Here is a 27,905-nt window from a genome sequence, read left to right as displayed (position 1 = left end):
AAATTTCTCTTTAAAGGAGAACACACTTTCTGTTTTTTTTTAAAGGGAAGTCATTATACAGGATCTTGGTTCAAGAGATGATTCTAAAACAAAATACACAGGAAACTTACACAATGTGCTGGAGGCAGGTCCATATCTATATTGTACCCCATATACCGACCGAAGTGCATTCACAGCTTTATAAGCTGCAGATTCCTGTGAGGGAAAATGGAAAACTTCTATCACTTTCCATCACTGCATTGAAACCTTTGGAAACACTGGCATGTTGTCTGAGCATTATCAGTCATCAATTTGGAGAGCAAGGTTGGGCACATTAGGTAATAGCTATGTTTAATAATAATATTATTCTTTGACACGTGCTGCAGTTTACAGTGTGTTTTGGAACACATTATTTGCTTTGACTGATGCTCACAGCAGACCAGTGATCAGTAATATTTCCACTTGACAGACAAGAAAAGAAAGGCTCAGCAAGGCTGGGATTACATGGCAAGGAGCGGTTAAGTACCCATATCTTCTGATGCTGATTTAGTGTTCTGTCCTCTTCACTTTTATTCAGAGGCACTTGTTTTTATAAATTACAAAATACTTGATAGGGAAGAACGTCAGTCTTCCTCAAGGCTACATATGCAGTGTTTAGCAATGTGCCTGTGTATAACAGATGCTTAATCAATATTTCTTGCATGAATGTTGAATAAGCATAGCTCTGCAAGAGTATCAAGATAATCTTATTGATCCTTAAGTACATACTTCAGTGGCTATGTACAAGGTATTTAAAGCACATTTGCATCAATTAAGAAACCCTTTAGTTCAGGAAGAGTGACTTCTCTTATGCTATTCATTTATCCCCAGGGGAATGGGAATACAATTTCAGAATGCTCGATGACTTCTAAGGTTACATACGCCTCTGACGGAGCTCAGGTACTGCTAAGATGTAGAAATTCTGAGGTGGAACTGTTCCAATCAATGCCAAAAATCGGAAGAATAATCAACACAACAAAACTACTAAAAGGTGAATATTCTAACATGAACTGAAAGGATACGGACTACACTTCAAAACATTTTCAAATGGTATAGCAGCATTAGTTTCAATAAGGAGTCAGAGAAGTATTGTATGACCAGCAAGAGGAAAAGAAGTATGTTGAAACCAGTATACAACTCTCCCGTTTCAATTTGCCTATGAATAATTTAATACATCAGTTGAAGTACTCTGGGCAACATGGTGCCGTGTGTTGGCCTTGGCTGCAGCTTGCTGTCCTCATTCACCTCAGGGATGAATAAAGCAGCCTCTGCAGCAAATGCCACTTGTTGTGGATATTAAGGGGCCAGGCTCCAGAACCTGGCAGACAATTTATTATTGATCTCACTGATGATGAATTTCTCCTCTCAGGAGCCAACAGAGAAGGAATGTAAACACCCTAATACCAAAAACCTTTATGGAGAATGTTCTAAGATTTTAACATCTTCTCCAATGGTTTTAGCAATATTCCATGGCAAGGGCAGATATTTCTACATTTAGAAGATTATTGCATTCTGCTGGTGGGGAGAGTTTTGTTCCTCATTATTCCAGAGGACTAAATTCCCACCCCGAAATCTACTAAGAAAAAAAAAAACACAACCTCTTGGCCTCTTTGCAAAAAAACCATAGGCATAGCTTTAGCCTTTTGAGCCCCCTGCACTTCTGCCACTCAGGTGCAGGTGCATGTTGGTGAGAGGTTTAGATAGGATCATTCCACAAAAAATGAAAACTTCGTAACATTTTCCAAGAATTATTTTCCAGGGTTGTGTAGCTAGACACCTATTTGAAAGAGTTTAAGCAATTCCTCCTTTCTTTATTGTTTCCTCTTTCCACTTGTCCCAGGCCTCACTTATTAAAAAAAAATTTTTTTTAATGTTTTCATTTATTTTTGAGAGAAAGAGACAGAACGTGAGCAGGGGAGGGGCAGAGAGAGAGACACACACATGAGTCTGAAGCAGGCTCCAGGCTCTGAGCTGTTAGCACAGAGCCCAACATGGGGCTCGAGCTCATGAACCGCGAGATCATGACCTGAGCCGAAGTTGGAGGCTTAACTGACGGAGTCACCCAGGCGCCTCCAGGTCTCACTTATTGAACCTCAGCTAAATAAGGCTTATTTTTTATTCCTTTTTTTCCTCTTCTTTTCTTTCTGAGAGAGAATGTGTGAGTGAGTGGGGGAAGGGCAGAGAGAGGGGGAGAGAGAGAATCTCAAGCAAGCTCCATGCTCAGCGGGGCTTGAATTTATGACTCTGAGATTATGACCTGAGCTGAAATCAAAATTCGGATGCTTAACCAACTGAGCCACTCAGGTGTCCCCAATTATTTCCATATTTAAAGCAGCTTAATGAATGACCTAAAAATGTTAGCAGAAACACAGACTCTACCATATTGATGGAAATGTTTTTGAAAAATTTATTAGAATTTAATGGTTTCTGGTTAACATTCAGAGACTACCTAGTTTCTGAGAATTTTAATCTTGGCTGTAATGACTTAGCTTATATGTAACCTGGTAACAGGATTTCTCAACAGTGGCACTATTGACAGTCTGGACTAAATAACTCTGTGCTGTGGAGGCTGTCCTATACATTTAGCAGTATCCTTGGCTTCTATCCTCTAGATGCCAATAACATCCTCCAGCCTTGTTGTGACAATCAAAATGTCTTCAACCTTGTTCAATGTCCCGTGGGAGGCAAATTCATTCTTGGTTGTGAATCACTGATCTACTCTTTATACCACAACCTCCAACCTAAGACAAAATTAAAATAGGCTTAACTTCTGATAGCAAGCTAAATTCAAAATATGGAGAACATTCTCATGTAATAGATTTAATATATCGCATACTCCACATTATCTGTTGTGAGAACATAAATAGACATTGTGCCCAATTCAGAAAGGGGTGAATATTTGCCTAGAGAAGCTTTGTGTGATACAGGGTGGTTAAGCTGTCAAGTTAACAACAACAACAATGACGACGACAACAAGAAGTCTGTTGACACAGAGTAGCTGAAGAATAGCATTCTTAAATAGAACTACCACCTTTACAAAATTTCTCAAGAAAGAGAATTTGCTCAGAATTCTTGCTTGGAATGCCAAGAACAAAATTCCTCTTTTGGACAGAATACAAGCCTTCCCTCGGGCCTTCTTCCTCATGTTCCCCATTCCTTCCAGGTCCTGGACATCTAGATCTGGGATTCCTGCAACTCCAACCAACTGGTGAAGGATTTAGAGTTCAAGGTATAGGAAGAAAGGGGGTGCTTCTCTTTTATCAAAGCTTTTAATTCAAGTTTAACATCCATATAGAATAATATAACAATTTTAAGTTTATAGCTCAATGAATGATCACAAATTGCACACATTCATATAACCAGTATCCAGGTCAAAGAATACAACATCAACAGCAACCCCAAAGCCCTCTCCCCTTTACCTCTTCCTTCGTCCTCACTCCTCACACTATATATTAGTTTGACCTAGTTTTGAATTTTATAGACCTTTAGATGCTATTGGCTCTGAACGAGACTCACTTTACAAAGAATTTTGCCCTACAGTGGATAGCTTGTTGGGTTTCTGAGATGAGGAGAGAAAGGAACTCTGCTTAATCACTGACAAGTAATCTAATGCCTGAAGGGCTGTTCATTCTGAGTGCTAACTTGTCAAATAGATGCCCAGAGACTTAGTACCATTAAGCAAAGAGCGCTTATAAATTAAAACTTGCTTTTAATTAATGAGAGTCAGACCATAATTTATGAACAATTATTTACTCAATAAAATTAATTATAGCCCTGAACATGTGACTGAAGCTGTAATACTAATCAAATCCATCCTGACACTTTCCGTATAACCTGTGGTAAGAATGTAAATCGGTTTGAAATGATTGCATTTGAGAAGCAGCACAGCATGGCAGTCAAAAGCGACAATGTTGGAGCTAGATTTGGGGCTGAATCCTGGCTATGGCTCTTAGTAGGTGTATGTTGTTAGTCTAATTGCTTAATTTCCATAGGTTTCAGTTTCCTCATCTGTAAAACGGGGATAATAATAGTTACCTACCTCATATAATTATGAAAAATGAGTCAATACGTAAAGAATGCTTATTAGCATAAACACAATATGTGTTTGCTATATGTCATTACTGCTTAGAACCATGTTAGTGTTAGAAAAGAAGAAAGCTTGACACACACATATACATGGTCAAAATCTTACCACACAGCTGAAATTGGGGATTGTTGCATATTTGTAAGAATAGGGATATAGCAACATCTGAGCATATGCATGAAAGGAGAGGTAAGCCCTAATGTGCTTCCTGTGTTTTCGGAGGAAGGTGGCTACAGCTTTCACTTCCGGCTCAGATTCTGGGAAAGGTCCACAGTAGGTATCATCGCAAGGGTGCATAGAAGCTCCTTCATCTGTAAGACAGAAAAGAAAATGGGGTGAGGGAGTGGAGAGACAAGAAGCAAGAGACACAAATGAGCATCGTTAAACTGCTTTTTTCTTTCATTTCTATCAACATATGGTACTATTAAGCAATTCATCTAATTTCTCATTTATAGGAATCAGTTTTGAAAAATCCAGGGTGGTTCAAGCTTCAATGGCCTGAATAGGAAATAAGTACTGATTTTTTAACTGAGCCTGCATAAACTACTCTAAAGGGATGACTTTGTCAGTGAGAGACTTAATTCTTTATGATCCTCCAGAGCAGGTAAGGCTCCTGTTGTTATACCCCACGGCACCCTGCACTTTCCCTCTGTAACACTCGACATACTTGTAATTAGTCTGCAGTATTTACCTGTTTAGCATTCAACCAATATTTATACTGTTCTAGGTGCCTGGTATTCAATAAAAAACAATACAGAAAAAAAAAACCCTGCTCTAATAGAAACTACATTCAGTCTGAATTCTTTATTAAACTCTAGGGCTCTGTGAAAGCAGGAACTGTGTGTCTTCAGCTTGCTGGGCACCTGCAACTAGAACAGTAGTATGGCAAATGTTCAACAAATATTTGTTGATAAGTGAACGTCAGATCAAAAGAAAAGGCTAGCCATCTGCACAGGTGTCTGGTAAGATACACACACTGATTAATCAAGAACATGAAGGCAAGACAGAAATAATTCCACAAAACATGCCAAAACAATTTCTATTACATTTTTAGGTAAGCAATATCCAAACTGGTTTTGTAAAATGCAAGAGGCTTCTCCAGCTATCTTGGGGGTAAGAATTTAGTTAAGAAATCCTCAACAGGGGCGCCTGGGTGGCTCAGTCGGTTAAGCACCTGACTTTGGCTCAAGTCATGATCTCGTTTGTGGGTTTGGGCTCTGCATCAGGCTCTGTGCTGACAGCTCAGAGCCTGGAGACTGCTTCAGATTCTGTGTTTCCCTATCTCTGCCCCTCCCCCACTCATGCTCTGCCTCTCTCTCAAAAATAAATGTAAAAAACCCGAAAAAAATTAAAAAAAATCCTCGAAACTTAAATTTAATAATTTTTGAATTAACAAATATATATCCCGTAGGTCTATGATGGGGAGGAAGGAAAATAACATTCACTGTAACAATCACAAAGTAGTAAAGTCCCAAGACGTTTTTACATTTAGAAAGAATTACCTTTTCTACAGTTATTTGCCACTGGCCATGATTAGCCCTCCCAAAAGCCCTAGAAAACTGTCTTTTTCCATAAACAAATGGGAAATGTCTGGTGATTCTGTGAGATAGTCTAATTCTACTCAATATGAAAAGGTAACCAAGTCAAATCAGGATAAATCTTGAGGTGATTAAATCTAGTTTGTGTTACAGGTGAGTTAAGATGGGGAATTTATAGCAATTGTGGTTTTCCTTCTTTGAGTCTAATTCTGGACATGCCTTAGAAGCAAGTGGGATATGGATGGAACTCAGAATATAATATGAACACTATAGCTGATACTCTGAAAGGTGCAGGACAAATAAAGGGACATTTGAAGAACACTGATGTAAAGCACTGGAAAGGAGAGATCACAGACTGAACAACTAATTCCAGAGGGAGCAAAACTAATGATCCAGAGAAAAAGCATTTACAGTAATCCTAATAAATATTCTCAAGGGCATATAGAAGGGCATTGGATACATTAATCAGGGACAAGAAGTTAAAAGTACCAATCAGATTGAATAGAAGTAGAGAACTTAATTCATGGGTTGAAAGAATACAGTTGATGAGTGAATTAATGAGATGGAATATGTTTTGAAACATTCCCAGAAGGCATCAAAAAAATGAAAGAAAAATTAAAGGAGTATGAAAAATAGAATAACTGTCAACATCTGATTAATAGAGGCCCAAATAGAGAAAGAAATAAAAGCTAAATATTTGAAGAACTGCTAATTGAAAATTTCCCACAATCAAGGAAAGGTTGAATGGAATTATTGTATACAAAACAAGAGATAAAGAGGAAATGTGTCAACACTTTGACACACTAGGTTGAAATTTAAGAAAAGAAAACAATTCCAGAGAGAAAGAAACAAGTCATCTATAAGAAAAAGGGATTAGATTCACATTTGACTTTTTAATAGCAACACTACAGTAATATTTCCAAAGTATATTTATAAACACATATATACTTATTGTTCTTACATTTTTATTTATATATTTAAAATTAATTGTTTAAATTGAAGCATAGTTATACATATACTATTATATTAGTTTCAGGTATACAACATAGTGAATGGACAATTATATACATTATGAAAAGCTCGCCACAGTAAGTGTAGTTACCATGGTCATCATACAGTGTTATTACAATATTACTGACTCTATTCCCTATACTGTATGTTCCATCCTAGGAAACAAATCCTTATTTGTTTCATAACTGGAAGTTTGTATCTCTTAATCACCTTCACCTAGTTTGCCCATCCTCCACCCACTCCTTTCTAGCAAGGGCCAGTTCTCTGTATTTATGAGTCTCTTCTGTTTGTTTTGCTTTTTAGATCCCCCATGTAAGTGAAATCATGTTATTTGTCTTTCCCTGTCTGAATTATTTCATTTAGCTAATACCATCTAGGTTCATCCATGTTATTGCAAATGGCAAGATTTCATTTTTTTACTGGATGAGTGCTGGTTCAATGTGTATATATACAACATCTTCTTTATCCATTCATGTATGGATGAACACTTGGGTCTTTTCCATATCTTGGCTATTGTAAATAATGCTGCAATAAACATAGGGGTGCATATATCTTTTTGAATTAGTATTTCCATTTTCTTTGGATAAATATCTAGAAGTGGAATTGCTGGATCATATGGTATTTCTACTTTTAATTTTTGGGGGAATCTCCATACTCTTTTTCCATGGTGGTTACTGTCTTGAATAATGTTCTAGGTGCATTTGAAAAGAATGTGCATTCTGCTCTTTTTGGATGGAATGTTCTGCATGTATCTGTTAAGTCCACCTGGTCTAACGTGTCATTCAAAGTAATTATTTCCTTATTTTCTGGGGCGTTAAACTCTCCTGTTATTATGCTATTACTGTCAAATTTTCCCTTTATGTCTGTTACTTTACATAAAATCAGCTTGCTTCCATGTTGGCTGCATAGATATTTATATTATAAGTGTCATATTATCTTATTGGATTATCATTATGTAACGCTCTTCTTTGTCTCTTGTTACAGTCTTTGTATCAAGGTCTGTTTTGCCTGATTTAAGTATTGCTACGGAGATTTTTTTTTTGCTTCCATTTGCATGGTCTTTTTCCATCCCTTAACTTCCAGTTTACATGTATCTTGAGGTCTGAAGTGAATCTCTTATAGATGGCATACAGACAGGTCTTTTTTTGTTTTTTTTATCCATTCAGTTACCTTATGTCCTTTGATCGGATCATTTAGAGCATGTGCACCATTTACACTTAAAGTAATTATTGATAGACATATGATTATCATTTTGTTAATTGCCTTCTGGTTATTTTCATATTCTCTATTTCTTTCTCTTTTTCTCTTCTACTCTTGTGATTAATCACTTTCTTTAGTCTTATGCTCAGAATTTTTTCTCCTTTTTGTGTATCTATTGCAGGTTTTTGGTTTGTGGTCACCATGAGGTTCATATATAAAACATTCTAAGTATATAGCAGTCTGTATTAAGTTGATGGTTTTGAGTCTGAACACATTTTCAAAGCACTACATTTTTACTCCTCCCCTCCGCTATGTTTTACGTATGTGACATCATATTTTACATCTTTCATTTTTTGAATCCTTTCATTTTTTAAAGGTATAATTGATTTTACTGCTTTTGTCTTTTAACCTTCATAATAGCTTTATGTGACTGATTTACCAACTTGACTATATATTTGCTTTTACTAGTAAAGGTTTTTCTTTTAACAATTTTTTTTTATATCAGTTATGGTCTTTGCTGCTTAAAGTCCTTTCACATTTCTTAGAAGGTCAATTTAATATTGATGAACTCTTTTAATTTTTGTCTGGGAAACTGTCTCTCCCTCAGTTCTGAATGATAACCTTGTTGGATAGAGTATTCTTGGTTGTAGGTCTTTTTCCTTTCAGCGCTTTGAATATAGCCTTCCACTCCCTTCTGGCCTGCAAAGTTTCCGCTGAAAAATCAGCTGATAGTTTTACAGGGTTTTCCTTGTATATAAGTAGTTGCTTTTTTATTTCCATCTCAAGATTCTAATTTTTTTTAATTTTATTTTTTATTTTTAAAAATTTACATCCAAATTAGTTAGCATATACTGCAACAATGATTTCAGGAGTAGATTCCTTCGTGTCCCTTACCCATTTAGCCTATCCCCCTCCCACAACCTCTCCAGTAACCCTCTGTTTGTTCTCCATATTTCTGAGTCTCTTCTGTTTTGTCCCCCTCCCTGTTTTTGTATTATTTTTGTTTTGCTTCCCTTATGTTCATCGGTTTTGTCTCTTAAAGTCCTCATATGAGTGAAGTCCTATGATTTTTGTCTTTCTCTAATTTCACTTAGCATAACACCCTCTAGTTCCATTCATGTAGTTGCAAATGGCAAGATTTCATTCTTTTTGATTGCCGAGTAATACTCCATTGTCTATATATACCACATCTTCTTTATCCATTCATCCATTGATGAACATTTGGGCTCTTTCCATCCTTTGGCTATTGTTGATAGTGCTGCTATAAACATGGGGGTGCATGTGCCCCTTTGAAACAGCACACCTGTATCCCATGGATAAATGCCTAGTAGTGCAATTGCTGGGTCGTAGGGTAGTTCTACTTTTAGTTTTTTGAGGAACCTCCATACTGTTTTCCAGAGTGGCTGCACCAGCTTGCATTGCCACCAACAATGCAAAAGAGATCCTCTTTCTCCTCATCCTCACCAACATCTGTTGTTGCCTGAGTTGTTAATGTTAGCCATTCTGACAGGTGTGAGGTGGTATCTCATTGTGGCTTTGATTTGTATTTCCCTGACGATGAGTGATGTTGAGCATTTTTTCATGTGTCGGGTGGCCATCTGGATGTCTTCTTTGAAGAAGTGTCTATTCATGTCATTTGCCCATTTCTTCACTGGATTATTTGTTTTTTGGGTGTTGAGTTTGAGAAGTTCTTTATCGATTTTGGATACTAACCCTTTATCTGATATGTCATTTGCAAATATCTCTCCCATTCTGTCGGTTGCCTTTTAGTTTTGCTTGTTTGTTTCCTTCACTGTGCAGAAGCTTTTTATTTTGATGAGGTCCCAGGAGTTCATTTTTCCTTTTGTTTCCCTTGCCTCCGGAGACATGTTGAGTAAGAAGTTGCTGCGGGCAAGATCAAAGAGGTTTTTGCCTGCTTTCTCCTCGAGGATTTTGATGGCTTCCTGTCTTACATTTAGGTCTTTCATCCACTTTGAGTTTATTTTTGTGTATGGGGTAAGAAAGTGGTCCAGGTTCTCAAGATTCTAATTTTAATTTCTGACATTTTAGTTATTAGGGAGCTTGGGACCAACCTGCTTGGGTTCATCTTGTTTGGGGTTCTCTGTGTTTCCTGGAAACGGCTGTTTCCTTCCCCAGGTTAAGGAAATTTTCAGCTATTATTTCTTAAATGAGTTTTCTGTCCCTTTCTGTCTCTCTTATCCTTCTGGGATTCCTATAATGCAGATGTTACAATGCTTGATGTTGTCCTAGAGGTCCCTTAACCCAACCTCACTTTTAAAATTCTTACTTTTTGCTATTCAGCTTGAGTGCTTTCCATGACCCTGTCTTCCAGATTGCTGATGTGTTCTTTTGCATCCTCCTGTCTGCTGTCAATTTTCTCTAGCAGATTTTTTCATTTCAGTTATTGTATTCTTCAACCCTGGTTATTTTTTTTTTTTCTCTTTTCTATCTTTTCACTGAAGTGCTGAGTTCATCGACTCTTAAGTCTGGTGAGCATCTTTATGAACACTACTTTGATCTCTTCATCAAGTAATTTTCTTATCTCCATTTCATTTAGCTTATTCTCTGAAGTTTCTGTTCTTTCAATGGGAGCATGTTCCTCTGTCTCGTTTTGACTTTTGTGTTTATGTCTATGAATTAGGCAAAACAGCTACCTCTCCTAGCCTTGAAGGTGTAGCTTTGTGTAGGAACATTCCCGTGTCACCTGTGTGTGCCTGGCACTTAGGGAAAGGGTTAGCATTGGGCAGGGAGAGATAAAGGGACCCTGGGGGAGGCAGGCCGCGGCTGTAAGTGGGAAGCTGAAGAAGGGGCAGGGTTTGGGGGGAAAAAAAGGATAAAAGTATTCCAAACCCACCTGGGCTAGATGCCATGAGTGGAGTCTCACAAACTTTGATAAGTTCCTAATAAAAAGTCAGGGACAAAAATCCTTGTCGGCAACCCACTTGGGACCCCTCTTAGTTTTGAGAGCTTTATACTTTCTCTTGATAAACTCTATCACTTTGCTTACTCTCCGTTGTCTGTGAGATTCATTCTTTGATTCTGTGAGACAAGGACCAGTGTCTCTCCCACCCTCCTGTAACAGCAGGACACCTTGAGCAGGCTTGGTTTGGGATGTCCTGGGTGCTCCACACTTGGGTGCCCAGGCAGGATGGCGGCAGCTGGTGGGGCATGCTCCAGGGGTATCCCAAGGCTTTTCACATTGGGTTGCCCCATTGGGCTGGTGGGGCCCTGGGTGCTCTGGGACAGGGCTGTCCCAGTGGGATGGCTCCAGCAGGGGTGGGTGCAGGCCAGAGTACTCTGGGTGGGGTGGGTGGAGCTGGAATGGGTGTGAATATGGGAGCTGCCTCTGGGGGGATGGTTGAAGGTGGTGTAGACTAGGACTTGCTGTGGTGGCAGGCTTCCTAGAGCACCACGATCCTGCTCCCATCTGTATTATCAAGGTGGAAAGGAAATGTCAGCAATGGTGTTAGGCAGCACCTCTGACATCAGAAAGGATTTCAGTAGCTCCCCTATTGTTTGGCTGATGTTCTAGGGTTAGGAGATGAGTTTCCTTCCCTTATGTCTAGTTGCCTTCCAGACTGTTTTTCTGCTGTGCTCCAGTTGGGTGAATCTGCAGGTGGGCCCCTCAGCGATATCCCTCTCTGCTGAAGTTCACAGCACTGGGGCTGGAGTTCCTATCATTACTATGTCTCTATCTCTCCTTTGTTGTGCAGAAGCTGTTTAGTCACCCCTCAGTTTTTCTTCAGGTGAATTACTCTATAGGTAGGCAAGAATTCAGTGTCCAACAGAGGAGGTGAGTTCAGGGTCTCCCTATGCTGCCATCTGAGACCCCTCCCTCCTTATTAAAAAAAAAAAAAAAACTTGCAGAGTGCCTGGGTGGCTCAGTCAGTTAAGTGTACACCTCTTGGTTTCAGCTCAGATAATGATCCCAGGGTTGTGGGATCGACCCCTGCGTCAGGCTCTGTGCTGACAGAGCAGAGCTTCCTTGGGATTCTCTCCCTCTCTCTCTCTGCCCCTCCCCTGCTCACTCTATCTCAAAATAAATAAATTAATTAAAAAAAAAACCTTGCTGAACAGCTTAGGTGCTTTTTCTAGCCTGTCTTCCAGATGGTTGATTCGTGCTTTTGCATCTAATCTGCTTTGATTCCGTCTTATGTACTTTTCATTTTAGTTATTGTAATCCTCAGCTCTGATTGGTTCTTTTATATATTTTGTCTTTCTTTGTTGAAGTTCATCCACTCTTCTCTCATGTCGTGAGTACCTTTAAAACCATTACTTTGATCTCTTTATCAGGTAGATTAGTTCTTTTCTGAGATTTTGTCATTCTTTTTTAACATACTCCTCTGCTTCATTTTGTCTGACTTCCTAAGTTTTTTCTACATATTAGGTATGTTAGCTATGTCTCCTGGTTTTGAAAGTAGTGGCTTTATGTAGAAGGCATCCTATGAGTCCCCATGGGTCTACCCACCAGAACCAAAGCACTCCAGGGTATCTTCTGTGTGGGCTGTATGTGCTCTTCTGTTGTGACTGGGCTACAACCTCTGCCAGTGCACTGGTGGGCAGGGCTTATCCCTGGTGTAACTGGCTGAGAGACCCAACTGTAGCTGCTGTGGGTTTGCTGGTGGGTGGGGTTAGCTCCCTGCATATTGGGCTGAGAGACCTGGCCATAACTGCTGCAGGCATGCTGGTGGAAAGGGCCGGCTCCCTACCACCCCAGGGCAGGAGTCACTTTGAAGGGGTGCTGGCCCTGGCTGGGGCTGTCTGCCTGGTATGGTGGGGGCAATAGTGGGTTTGGGAGGATGCTGGCCCCAACCAAGACTGCCTGTTGAGTGTGGCAGGGCAGAGGCTGCTTTAGAGGGATGCCTCCTGGGGCAGTTGGGTTGGGTGAAGCAGGTCTGCAGGAGAATGCTGTGGCAGGGTGAATGGTACTAGCAAAGTAGATGGAAAATGTGAGAATTGGCTTCTGCTGGTGTCTGGCCATCTAGTCAGAAGCTGGAACGCTATTCTTGTGTAGGCAAGCCGGACGTGATCTAGCGCAAATCCATGACTCCTGAATCTCGATCTCAAGCTTCAAACTCAGGTATATAATAACCTTCTGGACAATTCTATCTACTTGTCTCAGAGGCTCTGAAAGCTCAAGATGTCCCTAGATGAAATCATTGTTCTTACCCACCAAATTGATCTTTTGCTATGTTTCTTAACCTGTGTTTCCCCTCATTCATCTAGTGGCCTATGTCAAAACTTAGGTGGAACAATTCTAGAAGTTTTCTTCTCCCTTATCCCTCCCTCCAACTGGAGAACAAATTCTGTTGATTCTATCTGCTCATTTCTCTATGGCCAATTCTGCCAACAAAGTTCAGGCTCTTGTCATTATTCCCCTACGTTATCAGAACAGTTCCTAGCCTTTAGTCTGGCCTACCTTGAATTCAGCCCTCTCAATGTCATTGTAATATAAATAAGTCTGATCTTATTTATTCTAAAAACATAAATCTGATTTGCTGCTTAAAAGTCTTCAATGGTGGTCTTCTGGATAAAGTTCTGAAATCTTACTACCACTTAAAGGCAGAGATAGTGTGATCAAAATGTTTGAATTTGGTAGTGGTAGGTATTATAGTTTATCTTGTATGTTTTTCCTGTCTTAAAAAATTGGTGATTTTGTCCTATTGCTGTACGGATAAGTTTGTGATTGATATTTTATCACTGATTATATAATTTCATGTGCTTTTCATGGCTTTATAATAGTTTGCAGGTTACCTAGTTCTCTCCTTCCTTGGAATTCAGGGAGTAATGCTCCTTTCCTCTGACCAAATGCTTATGGGATAAACTCCCTCATGACTTGATTTTGGTCAAAATGCTTAAAATTTCACTTTCTATTAGTTTGCTCTAAAACTTCTGCCTTATAGGGGCACATGTACCCCAATGTTTATAGCAGCGCTTTGAACAATAGCCTAATTATGGAAAGAGCCCAAATGTCCATCAACTGACGAATGGATAAAGAAGATGTGGTTTATATATTCAATGGAATACTACTTGGCAATGAGAAAGAATTAAATCTGGCAATTTGCAGCAACGTGGATGGAACTGAGGGTATTATGCTAAGTGAAATAAGTCAGTCAGAGAAAGACAGATACCATATGTTTTCACTCATATGTGGATCTTGAGAAACTTAACAGAAGACCATGGGGGAGGCGAAGGGGGAAAAAAAGTTACAGAGAGGGAGGGAGGCAAACCATAAGAGACTTTTAAATACTGAGAACAAACTGAGGGTTGATGGGGGGTTAGGGCGAGGGGAAAGTGGGTGATGGGCAATGAGGAGAGCATTTGTTGGGATGAGCATTGGGTGTTGTATGGAAACCAATTTGAAATAAACTATATTTAAAAAAGTAAAACTTCTGCCTTCACTCCTACTAAAATATTGGTCATTTTCCTGAGGTTCCATATTCCCTTGCCTTTAAGACTGTACATGCTGTTCCCTTCTTTTGAAGCATCATTTTTTTTCCCACAGTCTGATTTTATTTGTCCTTCAGTGCTTCAGAATTCAGTTACCACTTCCTGTTGGCATCTTCTCCAATGCCCCTATGCTGGGTTAGTTGCTCCTAACACCCTTCTTTTTCTGCTTTTGTCATAAAATTTAGTGTCCAGTGTTAAAACTTATGTTTACCCATTTTCCGACTCAATTGAGCCTTGCACCATGTTTGACCAAGAGTGGATGCATACAAAATAAGCTATTTTATTTAATAATTATTATAAATGAGCTAAACTGTATAATATTAAGAAAGGCCATACCTCAATTTAATGCTGTTTGCCCGAGAAGCACATTAGACACTGAAATATTCTATAGCATTTTATGGTTTACTTTATAGATTGGCTTTCTGCCGATGTTATTTACTACAGATTAAGTATTGATTCAGCAGCAGAATGGAATATCACATTCAAAATTCTTTATGCCGATGTTTCTGTGTGAATTTTTGCCTTATTCATCTCTTATACCAACTTAAAAAAAAATCTAACCAGAATCCTGAATAGCAAGGCCTTTAAGATAGAAATAAATTAATTCAGGTGGAAAGAAAACCACTAAGACAATCTAATTTTATTTATAGCCTTTTGGGGGCACTATCCAGGCTTTACTAAAATGCAAAGAAACAGCTCACAAATACTATTGAATAGTAAGTCTCTTTGGGGTTTCAAGTAGCTGTGCTGGATACACAATTTGAAAGGTGCTGTCCAGATCTAGCCTCTATTACACAGATTCTGAGCAGAGATATCTGAAGTACTAAAAAAGATCAAGATAGCAGAAAGCTAAAACACCAGGACACAGCATTTCAAGGAAACAAGTAAAAACCACCAAAATGATTTAATATCCAGGAAACAAGGATAAAACAGATTTCTAGGGTAAAGGAACAAGAAGCATCATATTCATCCCTCTTTAGGTTTTAGAAGCATGAGAGTCCATAGGTTATTAGTTTTCCTTTAGTTTGCAGGAGCCAATATGTTATTTCTAAAGCTGAGACAAAATGCTCTTTCCCCATCTTTACATGCAGAACAACTGCAGAATATATAACAGATCTCTGCAGTGCAGAATGAAGAGATTCTAGTCTTGTCAAATAAAACAGCACACATCTCTGTTCTGAACGCTTCAGCAATTTAGCTTCCATACCATACATCACCTCTTTAGTTTTTGAGTATTAACATGCAAAACTCTACAAGGACCTCATAAATCTAGAGGCGAGACAAGATGTGCACCTATGAGGAAATTCGAGGACAAGACAATGTAGGAAATAATACCATCATAAAGTATGTGGTGCAGACTGTGCACAGGAACACAAAGGAGGGAGGGAGAGCAGGGAGGCGTAGGAGCCCTGGGGAGACCGTAATGGCAGAGACTCAATGGGATTCAAGATGGATGGAACTTGAAAAAATACAATTTTACTTAAAAAAAAAAAAAAGGACAAAAAAGTAAGGGCTTTGTTGCCTCTTTGAACCTTAGTCCTTCTGGCTGATAAAATGAGGTAGAACATAGTCTTAAAAAAATTTTTTTAAATGTTTATATTTTTGAGAGAGAGGGAGCACACGCAAGCTGGGGAGGGGCAGAGAGAGGGAGACAGAGAATCTGAAGCAGGCTCCAGGCTCTGAGCTGTCAGCACAGAGGCCGATGTGGACCCATGAACCAGGAGATCATGACTGAGCCCGAAGTTGGACGCTTAACCCAATAAGCCACCCAGGCACCCCTGAGGTGGAAGATAGTCTGTAGAGAGGAAATGGAGAAGGATTGGATACTAGAGGCAACAATGGACTGAACATGATGAGACTGGGCTCCAGTCAGAACTATTCTACTAATGAGCTCAGGGACAGACATGTCACTGGTCTGACAGCATTTGTCCTGGAATAAGGACCCTAAGCCTGGTTCTCATGTGGTGCTATCAGTTGTGGGAGTTGTCTCGCAGTAGCTAGTTACAGGCTATAAAATTAGTGAACTAAAAAACTGGTTTGATGGTGATAAATAACTCTTAATTTTTCGAATATACTCTTGTAATGGGGGACAGAAAAGGTAAATTAGAGTGGGTGTGCTTGGACTTAACCACAGGTGGTGTGCAGTCCCCATCAATTGGGTGTGTGGTGGTAGGAAAAAAAGGCTGGGAACCGTGGAATTAGAAAGATTGCTGAGACTCTTTAGAGCATTGATAGTTTATGGTTCCAATGAAGATGAAAACAAATTCTAAATGTAATTCCATAATTACTTTTCCTAATGTCCCTAGATTCTGTGCTAAGGAAGTGAGAATAAAATTTAGTAATCAAAGTTGTGTTACTTGATTTCCGGTTTTGTTCTTAGAGGCGGTCTCCAGGAATGGATTGCAATTTCAAACTTAGTTTGCAAGTAAATTGTTTAATTCCCAGACCAAACTTCTGAGGTAAAAAGTTCCCTCCCTGCCTAAGGTCCTCCAACTACCTTCCAAATCTGCTTCTCCTTTTGTATTACAGATCTTGGTGTATGGTACCTGATTGCCAAAACCAGAAATCATTTACTCTATCCAATAGCCTGCAAACAACTGTTAGTGCCATTGTCTTAATTCCTCTTCAGTACATCTACCCCAACTACTACGGTCATATTGAAACTGTCCTGAATTATTACAAGGTTTTCACGGACTCCAGTCTCTTCTTTCACCTATATCCTCAGAAGTCCTAAATTAATTTTTACTAAAATACATACCTTACCATGCAATTCCCATGCTTGAAACTTTTCACTGGTTCACCACAGACTTCAGGATAAAGGGGCTGGATTAGGGGCCTTCCCTCTGAACTCCTGTGGTAGGCTGAATAATGGCTCCCAAAGATTGCCAGGTCCTACTCCATGGAATCTGTGAATGCTACTTTATATGGAAAAGGGTCTTTGCAGATGTATCAAGATCTTGAAATGTGGAGATTATCCTGGATTATCCAGGTAGGTCCTAGATGTAATCATAAACATTCTATAAAAGGAAATTTGACAATAGACAGAAGAGAAGGCTATGTGACAGAAGCAAAGAGAAGCTGAGTCAGAGAGGGAAAATGCTATGCCACTGGCTTTGAAGGTGGAGGAAGAGGTCACAAGGTAAGGAAAACAGGTGCCTACTAGGAGCTGCAAGGCAAGGAAATGGATTCTCCTCTAGAGCTTCTTGAAGGACTATGGTCTTGCCACACCTCCAGCCTGGTGAAATCCATTTTGGACTTCTGGCCTCTAGAATTTAAGAAAATAAATTTGTTTTAAGCCATCAAGTTTTGGTAATTCATAGAATGGCAACGGGGGAAGAGCCACTTGTCTGTAGCTTCCCCACTCTGACCCCAGTCAGAGTTTCTCTTTCCTTTCTCCTGTTAGTGTGACACTCATGCCTCTATTTATGAGCTTTCACTCAACGTCAAATCATAACAGGTTGTTTACATGCCAGTCTCCCTCACTGGATGCTGGTTCCCAAAAACAAGAATGGAAAATTTGTCCGGCATTGTGCTTTGCTCATAGCAGGGGCTCAATAAATGTTTATTGAGTGAATCAATCTGCCCTATAGCAAGGTCCCTCTTAGTCTAGCACATCAAAATTCCATTTGTGCTTTACATTTTAAGGTCAGTTTTATTATAATTTAAGGTTACAATAAAAGTTAAGACATTGCACCAGAGCCTGAACAACAATGTTTTTCTCTACCTTTCTGGCACACCCTTAAAACATGTGCAAATATGTACTTAAGAATTGTGCCTGAGAATGAGAATAAAAAGGGAATCCATAGGTTTGCAGCATATTACTACATCTTTGATTGTTGCCCATATACCTTCTGAATCTAGGGGACGTGAACGAGATGAATTAGTGCTATTTTCTTGTGGAACTTGCTGGAAAGCTACTGTGGAATCTCTCTTTCAGAAGTACGCAGGCTAGAATGGCGTGCTACAACCTTATTCTAAATAGGTTCCAGATACTGTGTTCCAATGAAACAGGTCACATTAAAATATTTTTGCTCATTTACACTTTATATCTCTTTACATAATAAAACATGTTCTGTAAAATGTTTGAATCACTGTAAAACTCGACTTTTTCTCTCGATCTATTTCAGTCAACACCTTTAGTAGAGTTATCAAGAGAGATGATGGGGAGACCAGAGGAGTAGAGGGCAGTGCATCGGGTGTTTATTAGATTAGACAATGCGTAATTAAGTGGGAACTCTGTGTTGACATTTCCTACCCCTACCCCATTTGGTAGGGGTGGTGAGTGTGGGCAATGAGGGATGGTGGTAGAAGGGTATGATTTCCTTATAAACTTATAAGCTGTCTCTTTTGGTACCACTCCCTCCTGTTTTACTAATTATAACTAAGCTAAATAAAAAAGCTAAATAATAAAGAAGGAGAAGAAGTGCTTTGAATGGTGGCAGTGCATTCTGGAGCTTGATTTTAGTTATGATTTTTAGTTTTTAAAGAAAAGAATGTTGACTTATTTTTACTGTTTTTCCAAGGCCAATGGATGTACATGGTTATGCCATGTAAATTGCTGTCTAGCCATCTATTTCTTTTCTCCAGAAGCAATCACTTTTACTACCTTCTTGTGTTATTCCAGGGTTAGTCTACGCATTTATAAACAAAAAGCCAGTTTTATTATCTTTTTTACACAAATAATATTCTTTATATATATTAACCTTAAAGCTTTCTTAGTTTAACTGTGGGTGTTTGTAATCCTGGAGATTTTTCTATATCTGCACATAAAATAGCTATCTAATTCTGGCTGTTTCTGTCCATTTCACTGTGTAATTATAGCCTAATTTACTAGTCCTTTGTTGATGGGCATTTGGGATGCTTCTAATCTCTTGTTATTATAAAGAGGACTACAACAAACATCCTTATACATATGTTATTTTCCACACATGTGAGTCTAGCAAGAGGATAAATTCCTAAAAGGAGAATTACTTGGTCAAAAAAAGATGTGTATTTTTAATTTTGGTAGACATTGCCAAATGTCATTGCACAGAAGTTGTACTCATTCACACTGTCAACAGGAATGTATAATATTGCCTGTTTGCCCATAGCCTTCACATTTTTAGTCTTCCTGTCTTTTAAGAATATCAATAGGTCCAAGTTAGATGGTTAGAAAATGTATTTTTATCTAAAGTGTCATTTAAACATAGATAGAGAAAAAGACATTTAAAGAAGAAAATTACAAACTATTTCTTCGATTTGAAGACACATTCCAAAGTAGCATCCAAACAGGGTACCTGCATATGTTAGGTGCTCAATAAAAACTTATTGAATGACTCCTGTGACTATATGCAGTTTTGTTAAATTCTCAGTGATACAGTAGGGTGGCCTAACTTAAAGTCTCATGGTGGCAACAAGATCATACATTTTAAATAGTATTTATCTCTGAAATTCACTTAATTATGCATCTTTTTAAGAATCACGTCACATGATTAGTCGTTTGGCTAACCACTTGTAAGCTATTAGGAAAAAATAAAAGCAGAATACACGCTATTAAAGGTAAACTTGTTCCTCAAAGTGGAATTCTAAACTCTTTTTTTTTTTAAAGACTGTTTATTTTGAGAGAGAGAGAACACACAAGCGGGGGAGGGTCAGAGAGAATCAGAGACAGAATCCCAAGCAGGCTCCACACCATCAGCGCAGAGCCTGATACAGGGCTCGAACTCAACGAACTGCAAGATTATGACCTGAGCTGAGATCAAGAGTTGGTCACTTAACCTAGTGCACCACCAAGCCACCCCAAGGTGGAATTCTAAAATTAAGTTTAGAAAACATTTAAAAGAAGAAAAAACACTCATCCTCCAATTCTAGCATTTTAGTCTATTTTTTCCCAGTCTTTTCCCCTGTGTTAGTATATAAATGTATATATATCATACATGTGTGATACATGCACATATACAATAATCATATATAAAATATACAGTGAAGAAATTATGTAGCCTGAATTAGACTCAGTGTTATAAGCTTTTTACTATTTTTAAATGAAACTCTTACCTATTTTTATGGCTTCCTAAAATTCATCAAATAAACATGAATCTATTTAACCATTGCCCTGTGATTCAACATTTGGATTGTACTCAAGATTTTATTATTATGGATTACATTGTGGTCAGCATCTTTTTCTGTTTCCTTTTAATATGTTTTCAAAATGAGATGCTCATACCCAAAGGTATGCACAGCTTAAGGTTCTGCTCTGACTCTATTTTGACTGTTAGTGTGTACCGATCTGATCTGTCCCAGTAGCTTCAACTACTCCCTATGTGCTAAGGACCCACAAGTTCCTATGTTTAGACAAGACCCTTTTCATTACTCTAAGTCTATATCCGGTTACCTATTGCACATCTTCCCCAAGATTCCTACAAACACTTCAAATCCACTCCTCAAAATTGGACGCTTATTTTCCACCAAATCCTAACCTCTTACTAGATGCCAAATCTTGGTAGATGACACCTCTATCCACCAGTCACTCTAACCAGAAAGAGAGTCATCCTACTCTTATCTTTTCCTTCTGAACTTCCTTGGCTACATCCCACAGCGGTATAAGTGAATGCTGCGGTTTCCATATTTCTCTAGTGTGCTTTTCCTCCCCATTCTTGCTAGTCCCTCCTGGATTATGGTCCTGCTGTAGTTTACTAAACTTTGGCTAAACTGGTGTTCAAGTGATTCTCAGAGACCAGTTATTTTCTTCCCAGCTTTCAGAGCTTCCAATTATTCCTCTATTGAAGGCTCCCAATTATCTACTCTTTGTCAAACTTTTCATCAAAATACCCCTAACAGGAAAAATCAACAAAGACTCTAAGTCCTTAACATTTTGAAATCTTTGTTTTACCTTAAACATTATTTAAAAAATAAACTTCATTTAAAAAATAAAATTGTTAATTGTTCGGTCCACTCAATTATGCATTTGTTTGCTCTAACATAAAATAATTTTCCTTTCGAAATCTTCAAATTACACTGATATGTGTGCTATGACTTTTTGTGACTTTCTCTGTGATGTAACTCCACATACACATAACCTTCAGTTTGACAGGCATGGCTTCTAGAATAAAATTCGTGCCAGCGCAGCACTGGATTATGCTCTGGGAACTTCTCCTGCCTCGTCCCTCACCAGTCCTTCCAGTCATCCTGCCTTGCAGCCACGCAGGGCCACCTGCCACTGTCACAACACCCCATTCTATTTCATGCTGCATATTTTTCTCAGGGACACACCTGTTTCCCCTACCAGGAATGTCCTCTTGACTCGGAATCATTTCTGCTACTTACTTTTTGCCCTATAGTTTGGTCTACCCAAAGACAAATACATTTTTTATGAGACTGACCCGCTGTGCTAAGAAGGCACCTTCAAATATATTTTTTAATATTTATATTCTACTATTATTTCTTCTATGAAGATTTTTCTGACTTGATCGAGTAGAATTGGCCCCTTCTTCCTTTATATCTCCACTGGACTATTTACATGTTTGTCTATACTGTATATATTTCTATATAATATTTAAAATTTTTTTTCACTTTTTTCTTTCCCTTCCCTGTCCTTCCTCTTTCTTCTCTTCACCTTCTCTAACCTCAATGATTTTATTTATTTTTTTAATTTTTGAAAACTCTGGAATTGAACTTTTCTTTTTTTTTAATTTATTTTTTAATTTAAATTCAAGTTAGTTAACATAGAGTGTAATTATGATTTCAGGAACAGAATTTAGTGACTCGTCACTTAATATAACACTCAGTGCTCATCCCAACAAGTGTCCTCCTTAATGTCCCTCACCCGTTTAGCCCATCGCCCCTCCCACCACCCACCAGCAACCCTCAGTTTGTTCTTTGCATTGAAGAGTCTCTTATGGTTTGTCTCCCTCTCTGTTTTTATATTATTGCTTCCCTTCCCTTATGTTCATCTGTTTTGTTTCTTAAATTTCACATATGAGTGAAATCATATGACATTTGTCTTTCTCTGACTTTGCTTAGCATAATGCACACCAGTTCCATTGATGTTGTTGCAAATTAACCTCAATGATTTAAAACCCTGTAAGGACAGAATCTGTTGGATCTGTTTCTGCTTCTCCAGTGCCTAGCACAGTGCGTGAAATAGAATGCATGCAGTACTTTCTTTTCTTTTTTCTTTTTTTTTTTGAATGAATGAATAGCAGAATGAATGGTGTTGTTGAAGTATCTGGTCAGGTTGCTTTCTAACACCCCTATTAGAACACACTGTCCCAGTTTTACTGTTACCATTGCTTAGGTTATCATATTAAGCATTTGGGGGAATAATTTAATAGATAAAATACTATCTTCTTTTAATATTGTTTTTGATTACTAGGAGGTTCCCCATTTTATCATGTTGGTTTATTTTCATGAATTATGACTTAAAAAAATTTTTTTTAACGTTTATTTATTTTTGAGACAGAGAGAGAGAGAGCATGAACAGGGGAGGGTCAGAGAGAGAGGGAAACACAGAATCCGAAACAGGCTCCAGGCTCTGAGCGGTCATCACAGAGCCTGACGCGGGGCTTGAACTCACAGGCCGCGAGATCATGACCTGAGCCGTAGTCGGCTGCTTAACCGACTGAGCCACCTAGGCACCCCAAATTATGACCTTTAAAAACTTTTAACTTCTAGAGTCTGGGAGTTTGTCTTCACATTTTATGTGGACTCTTAAAAATTATTTTTATTATGTAATGTTTGATTCTGAAGTGTTTATATCAAAATAATAGTAAAACCTGGGGCGCCTGGGTGGCTCAGTTGGTTGAGCATCCCACTTCAGCTCAGGTCATGATCTCACGGTTCCTGGGTTTGAGCCCCGTGTCGGGCTCTGTGCTGACAGCTCAGAGCCTGGAGCCTGCTTCGGTTTCTGTGCCTCCCTCTGTCTCTGCCCCTCCCCTGCTCATGCTCTCTCTCTGTCTCAAAAATAAACATTAGAAAAAAATTAAAAAAAATAGTAAAATCTTTCTGCTATATTTATTGCAAAATTTTTCTTGCATGGTTGCTTATCTTTACTGTGGTTTCTTTTAAAAAACACTTAGTTCCACGTATGATAAAAATGAGGCCTTTTTGCTTTGATTCCCAAATTAGAAATATGTATTAAGATTTAGCATCAAGCTTATAAGATTTTAATTTTTGACCCATGGCTGTAACTAATTTTTGTAAGTAAATATTGGGTTTTTAAGTATTAAAAATGGTGTCAGTCTCACATGCCCAGCTGGTGACAATGTGGGAAGCTGGTGGGGACTGTGGTCAGGTAGAGCTAGTAAGTACTGCATGAAGGTGTTCTAATTCAAAAGATGAAAAACCATTCTGTCTGCTAAACATTATATATTCTCAAGGCTGACTGTTTTGTAATCCTTGATCTGAAATTTTGGGTCTGAAACTTATAAAAGAGTTAAATTATAAAATGCTAGCTAGCTTCGCTTTATTATGAAGTAATCTGTTACTTTAACCTTTACATTTTTTTAATGTTTATTCATTTTTTTGAGAGAGTGTGCGCACACGTGCGAGCGAGTGAGTGAGCATGAGCAGGGGAGGGGCAGAAAGGGGGACATCCAAAATCAGGAACAGGCTCCAGGCTCCGAGCTGTCAGCACAGAGCCTGACGTGGGGCTCAGACTCACAAACTCACAAACTGCAAGATCATCATGCTTTGAGCTGAAGTCAGACACTTAACCAACTGAGCCACCCGGGTGCCCCTCTGTTACTTTAAAATTAAGAGGTAAGCATTAAGAAGTAATAAAACAAATACCAACCTAGTTATTATAAATGCCATATACTTAAAACAACTTGTGGTAGCTATTTTTTCTAATAAGTGGAATTTTCTTGATTATAGGTTTATTTTTATTATTTTTTATTTTTAAATGGCCAATATGGTTATGAGTAAGATTTGTGTGGTCAGCTCCTGTTCTTTCATAAAACATCAGATAAAAATCGTTTTAGCTGTAACCAAAATTGAAGTTTTTAAAAAATGGCAGATGTTAATTTAAAAACAGCATATGCTAATTTAGTTTGCTGTATGATTATGGTCTAATGGAAGTTTCATAAGTTTTCTTTTCTCTTAACTCAGAAAAGTATACATAAGGGTTTTGGAATATGTCTTTAGCCAAGAATTTTATCCACTTACATATGTTTACCAACTTATGTAAAGCAAAAAAGAATGTATGTAACTATAGTGAGCAATATAGTTTTGCTCATATTATCTGATGTTTGCCAAAAGAAGAATAAAAGATGTATGAATCAAATAAAAAAAAACTTAGTTCTTTATACAATAAAGATACATTTACATTTAGAATTTGGTATGGTTTATGCAAAGGTTGTCTAAAGATGTGGATAATAATGTTTATAAGTTAGACTTTTTATATTTTGAAAGCAATGCTTTCAAATGGGAAAGTGTAATTTGAATAGAAATATCTGCCCTCAACAATCCCTTTGATACAAAGTAGCCAGAATAGTTGTCTTAAAAAGTTAGTTAGATCATGTCACCTCTCAACTCAAATTCTCATCCCATTCAGAGCAAACTCCAGAGTTCTTAACGCTGGACCTGTAACATCTGGCTTCTGACCACTTCTCTGACTTCATCTCCTACTCCTCTTTCCTACCTCACTCAGCTCCAGAGAAATAGCCCTCCTTGCTCTTCCTTAGATACATCAAAGATGCTTCCAATGTGGAGACTTTACACAATCGTTCCCTTTACCTGCTCTTTCCTCAGACCTCCTTTGCTCTCAAGTCTCGTATCATCAGAATGTTCTTCACTATGTCACCTAAAAACACCTAACCCACACCTACCCCTGGCCCTCTCTATTACTTGCTTAGTACTATATATTTTCCACAGCATGTATAACAACCTGAATTTGTTTTGTTTAATGCAGTTTTCCCAATAACCAGCTCAGTAAATAGTAACCGAATAAATGAATGAATGAATGTAGTCATGCATCTGATAACTTTTGAGATAACTATATAAAATGTATTTGGCATTTTTTCTTACCCTGTAAAAGTTTTTCTTACAACTTGAAAATAGTGCCATCAGTAGTATTAGTTATTGCTACAGTTTGAATTTTTGTGTCCTCTCCAAATTCATATGTTGAAATACTAATGCCCAAAGTGATGGTATTAGGAGGTGGGGCCTTTGGGAGGTAGTTAGATCACAAAGGTAGAGCCCTCATGAATGGGATTGGAGGTCCTAGAGAACTCCCTACACTTTCCACGATGCACGAACACAGTGAGAAGGTGTTATCGGTGAACCAGGAAGCCCTCACTGGACACCAGAACGATTGGCGCCATGATCCTGGACTTCCCAGCCTTTGGAACGGCCAGAAATGAACGTTTGTTTTTACAGGACACCCAGTCTTTGGTGTTTTGTTATAGCAGCCCAAACAGACTAAGTTATTTTCCAGGCACCTGATAGCTTCTCCTGGACCGCTCAGGTGCTGCAGTTCCCTAGGATTGTCTGCGGCTTGGGAAATGACAGTACAAACGCCAGGTAACTGCCCATGAATCTCCTGTCATCCTTGAGCATAACAGAGCTTTTCAAACAATTACAGAAAGTGGTAGATAAAAAGAGTATCGTTGCTTTTCTATTTCTGCATGTAAGAATAGCATTTAGAAGAGATTGTTTAAACACATTTTTTTTTAAAAAAAGATTGTTTTAATAACAAAAGTGACTTCAAAAGGAGCTTGGATTAATAATAAGCATATGGATTGAAAGGAATTGAGAATCTGATAACAAAGAAAATATTTAATAACATTAGTGACCCGTAAGGAACATAATGCAATAATGCTTATGAGATGTTAAAAACAGTAATGAGGACTGAAACATTCAAGGCAGCTAGATATAAATGAAATTTATGAAAAAAAAAAATAACATGACTTGCCAAATGCAAATGATACAGCTGGAGGAAAATTATCAGAGAGATGTAGTTTGTTTTTGGTGAGCTCAGAAATTAAATAATGCTAAAAAGCAACCAGCATAGTAGAAAAAGAATTAGTAGATAAAAGCTTTAAAAACCTTTCTTGTATGTATGCCCAAGGCAAGACTAGAGGCCTCCTAAAGATGAAGCAGCATGGGAGGGTTACCTGGTGAAACAGATGCAATAAAATTACTGGACTTAAAAAATCAGTCCAAATGAGGGGCACCTGGGTGGTTCAGTCGGTTAAGCGTCCGACTTCGGCTCAGGTCATGATCTTGTGGTTTGTGGGTTGGACCCCCATGTCGGGCTCTGTGCCGACAGCTCGGAGCCTGGAGCCTGCTTCTGATTCTGTGTCTCCCTCTCTCTCTCCGCCCCTCCCTGCTTGTGCTCTGTGTCTCTCTCTCAAAAATAAATAAACATTAAAAAAAATCAGTACAAATGAAAAAAATCGGTATCTCAGGAACTGGAGTGATCCTGCCACCTCCATCATGCCTCACTTTAAAAATGTCATTTTTATATGCTACTTAAGTGACTTTCAAAAAAATAAATTATTTGTAAATGGCTTTTACATTTTGTTTGTAACATCATTTTAAAAATTCAACAAAGATATTTACTTATGATGTTGGAATAGATGTTATAAATAAACTGAGATATTGTCCCTCATATGCAAATTCTTATATATTTACCCACAAGAATGATCAGAAATAAAAATATATCGTTTTGTGTGTACATACTATCAGTGCTAAACATTATTTAATCTGTGGTTACAAAAGCTCATGGGTGGGTCTTGTTTCAGGAGTGAGAAGGGTAAAATAGGGAGGTGGAGTTTTGCATATAATCAATACCTAGATTAGAGAAAAAAAGGATGTAAGGATAAATTCACAAATGATAAAATAGCTCTTTTAAGTGGGTGTATTAACTGGAAAATATATGTTTGAACAGCAAGAGAAGATAAGAGCTTTTTGTGTTCTAAGTCTTAGAAGGATTTTCAGTTTAGCTTTTTGATTCTCTATCCTAGAAAGAAGGAAGTTTGCAAAAACATGTTTAAGGTTGATGAGTTAAAGGGGCACTGAAAGGAATCGACGACAGTGCCTTCTTCATACAAGTATTACTAAGGAAATAGAAATAATACTCTAATATGTCTATTAGGCACATTATTTTAAAAACCAAAATAGTATGAATGGTAAATGACTATGACAAGGTGGTGTAGTACCAAAAATGAAAACAAAGAACAAGAAAAATTGCACTGAATATCAGAAAAAGCTTATGAAATAATAGAATTTTTGGCCAAGGTAATAGATGGGGACTAGAAAATGAAATGACTAGAAAACCCTGTGCTGGCCAGGGTTTCATGAAAGGGCACAGAATCCACTTCAGCTAGTTTAAGCTGAAGCTGGTTTAATTTTTTTTTTTTTTAATAAGGTGTTAAATGACTTTCAGAACCATCAGCAAAGAAACTCTAGTTTGAGCTACCTTGGATGACTTCAAGAGGTATGATGCAGGTTACCAGGACTCCTCCCTTTTCAAAGAGGAGGAAGCAGTACATTCAGGTAAGAGTCAAGATGGGGAAGTTGCCTCAGATAAACCACAGACCTCCACAATGGTGCAAGACAGCAGGAACAACAGAAGCCACAACAAAATGACCTCCATCTTACTTTCCACATTCTAAGTTTCACATGAG

The 27,905-nt window shown here is 38.3% G+C and overlaps 1 protein-coding gene across 2 annotated transcripts in view; it reads right to left on the bottom strand.

Annotated features, from left to right (window-relative positions):
* The window catches only part of CPA6 (carboxypeptidase A6), a 335,064-nt gene that overhangs the window by 3,329 nt on the left and 303,830 nt on the right, over positions 1-27,905 (bottom strand). For both annotated transcript variants that reach the window (XM_027042796.2, XM_015068061.3), the window contains exons 9-10: positions 4,211-4,413; positions 111-195 (exon numbers count right to left, since the gene is read on the bottom strand). In XM_027042796.2, coding sequence (XP_026898597.1) covers positions 111-195; positions 4,211-4,413 — 288 coding nt within the window. The remainder of the gene's footprint in view (positions 1-110; positions 196-4,210; positions 4,414-27,905) is intronic.

This window comes from Acinonyx jubatus, chromosome F2 (assembly GCF_027475565.1).
Source record: "Acinonyx jubatus isolate Ajub_Pintada_27869175 chromosome F2, VMU_Ajub_asm_v1.0, whole genome shotgun sequence".
Taxonomy (NCBI): Eukaryota; Metazoa; Chordata; class Mammalia; order Carnivora; family Felidae; genus Acinonyx; species Acinonyx jubatus.
This window is presented reverse-complemented; position numbering and strand designations above follow the sequence as displayed.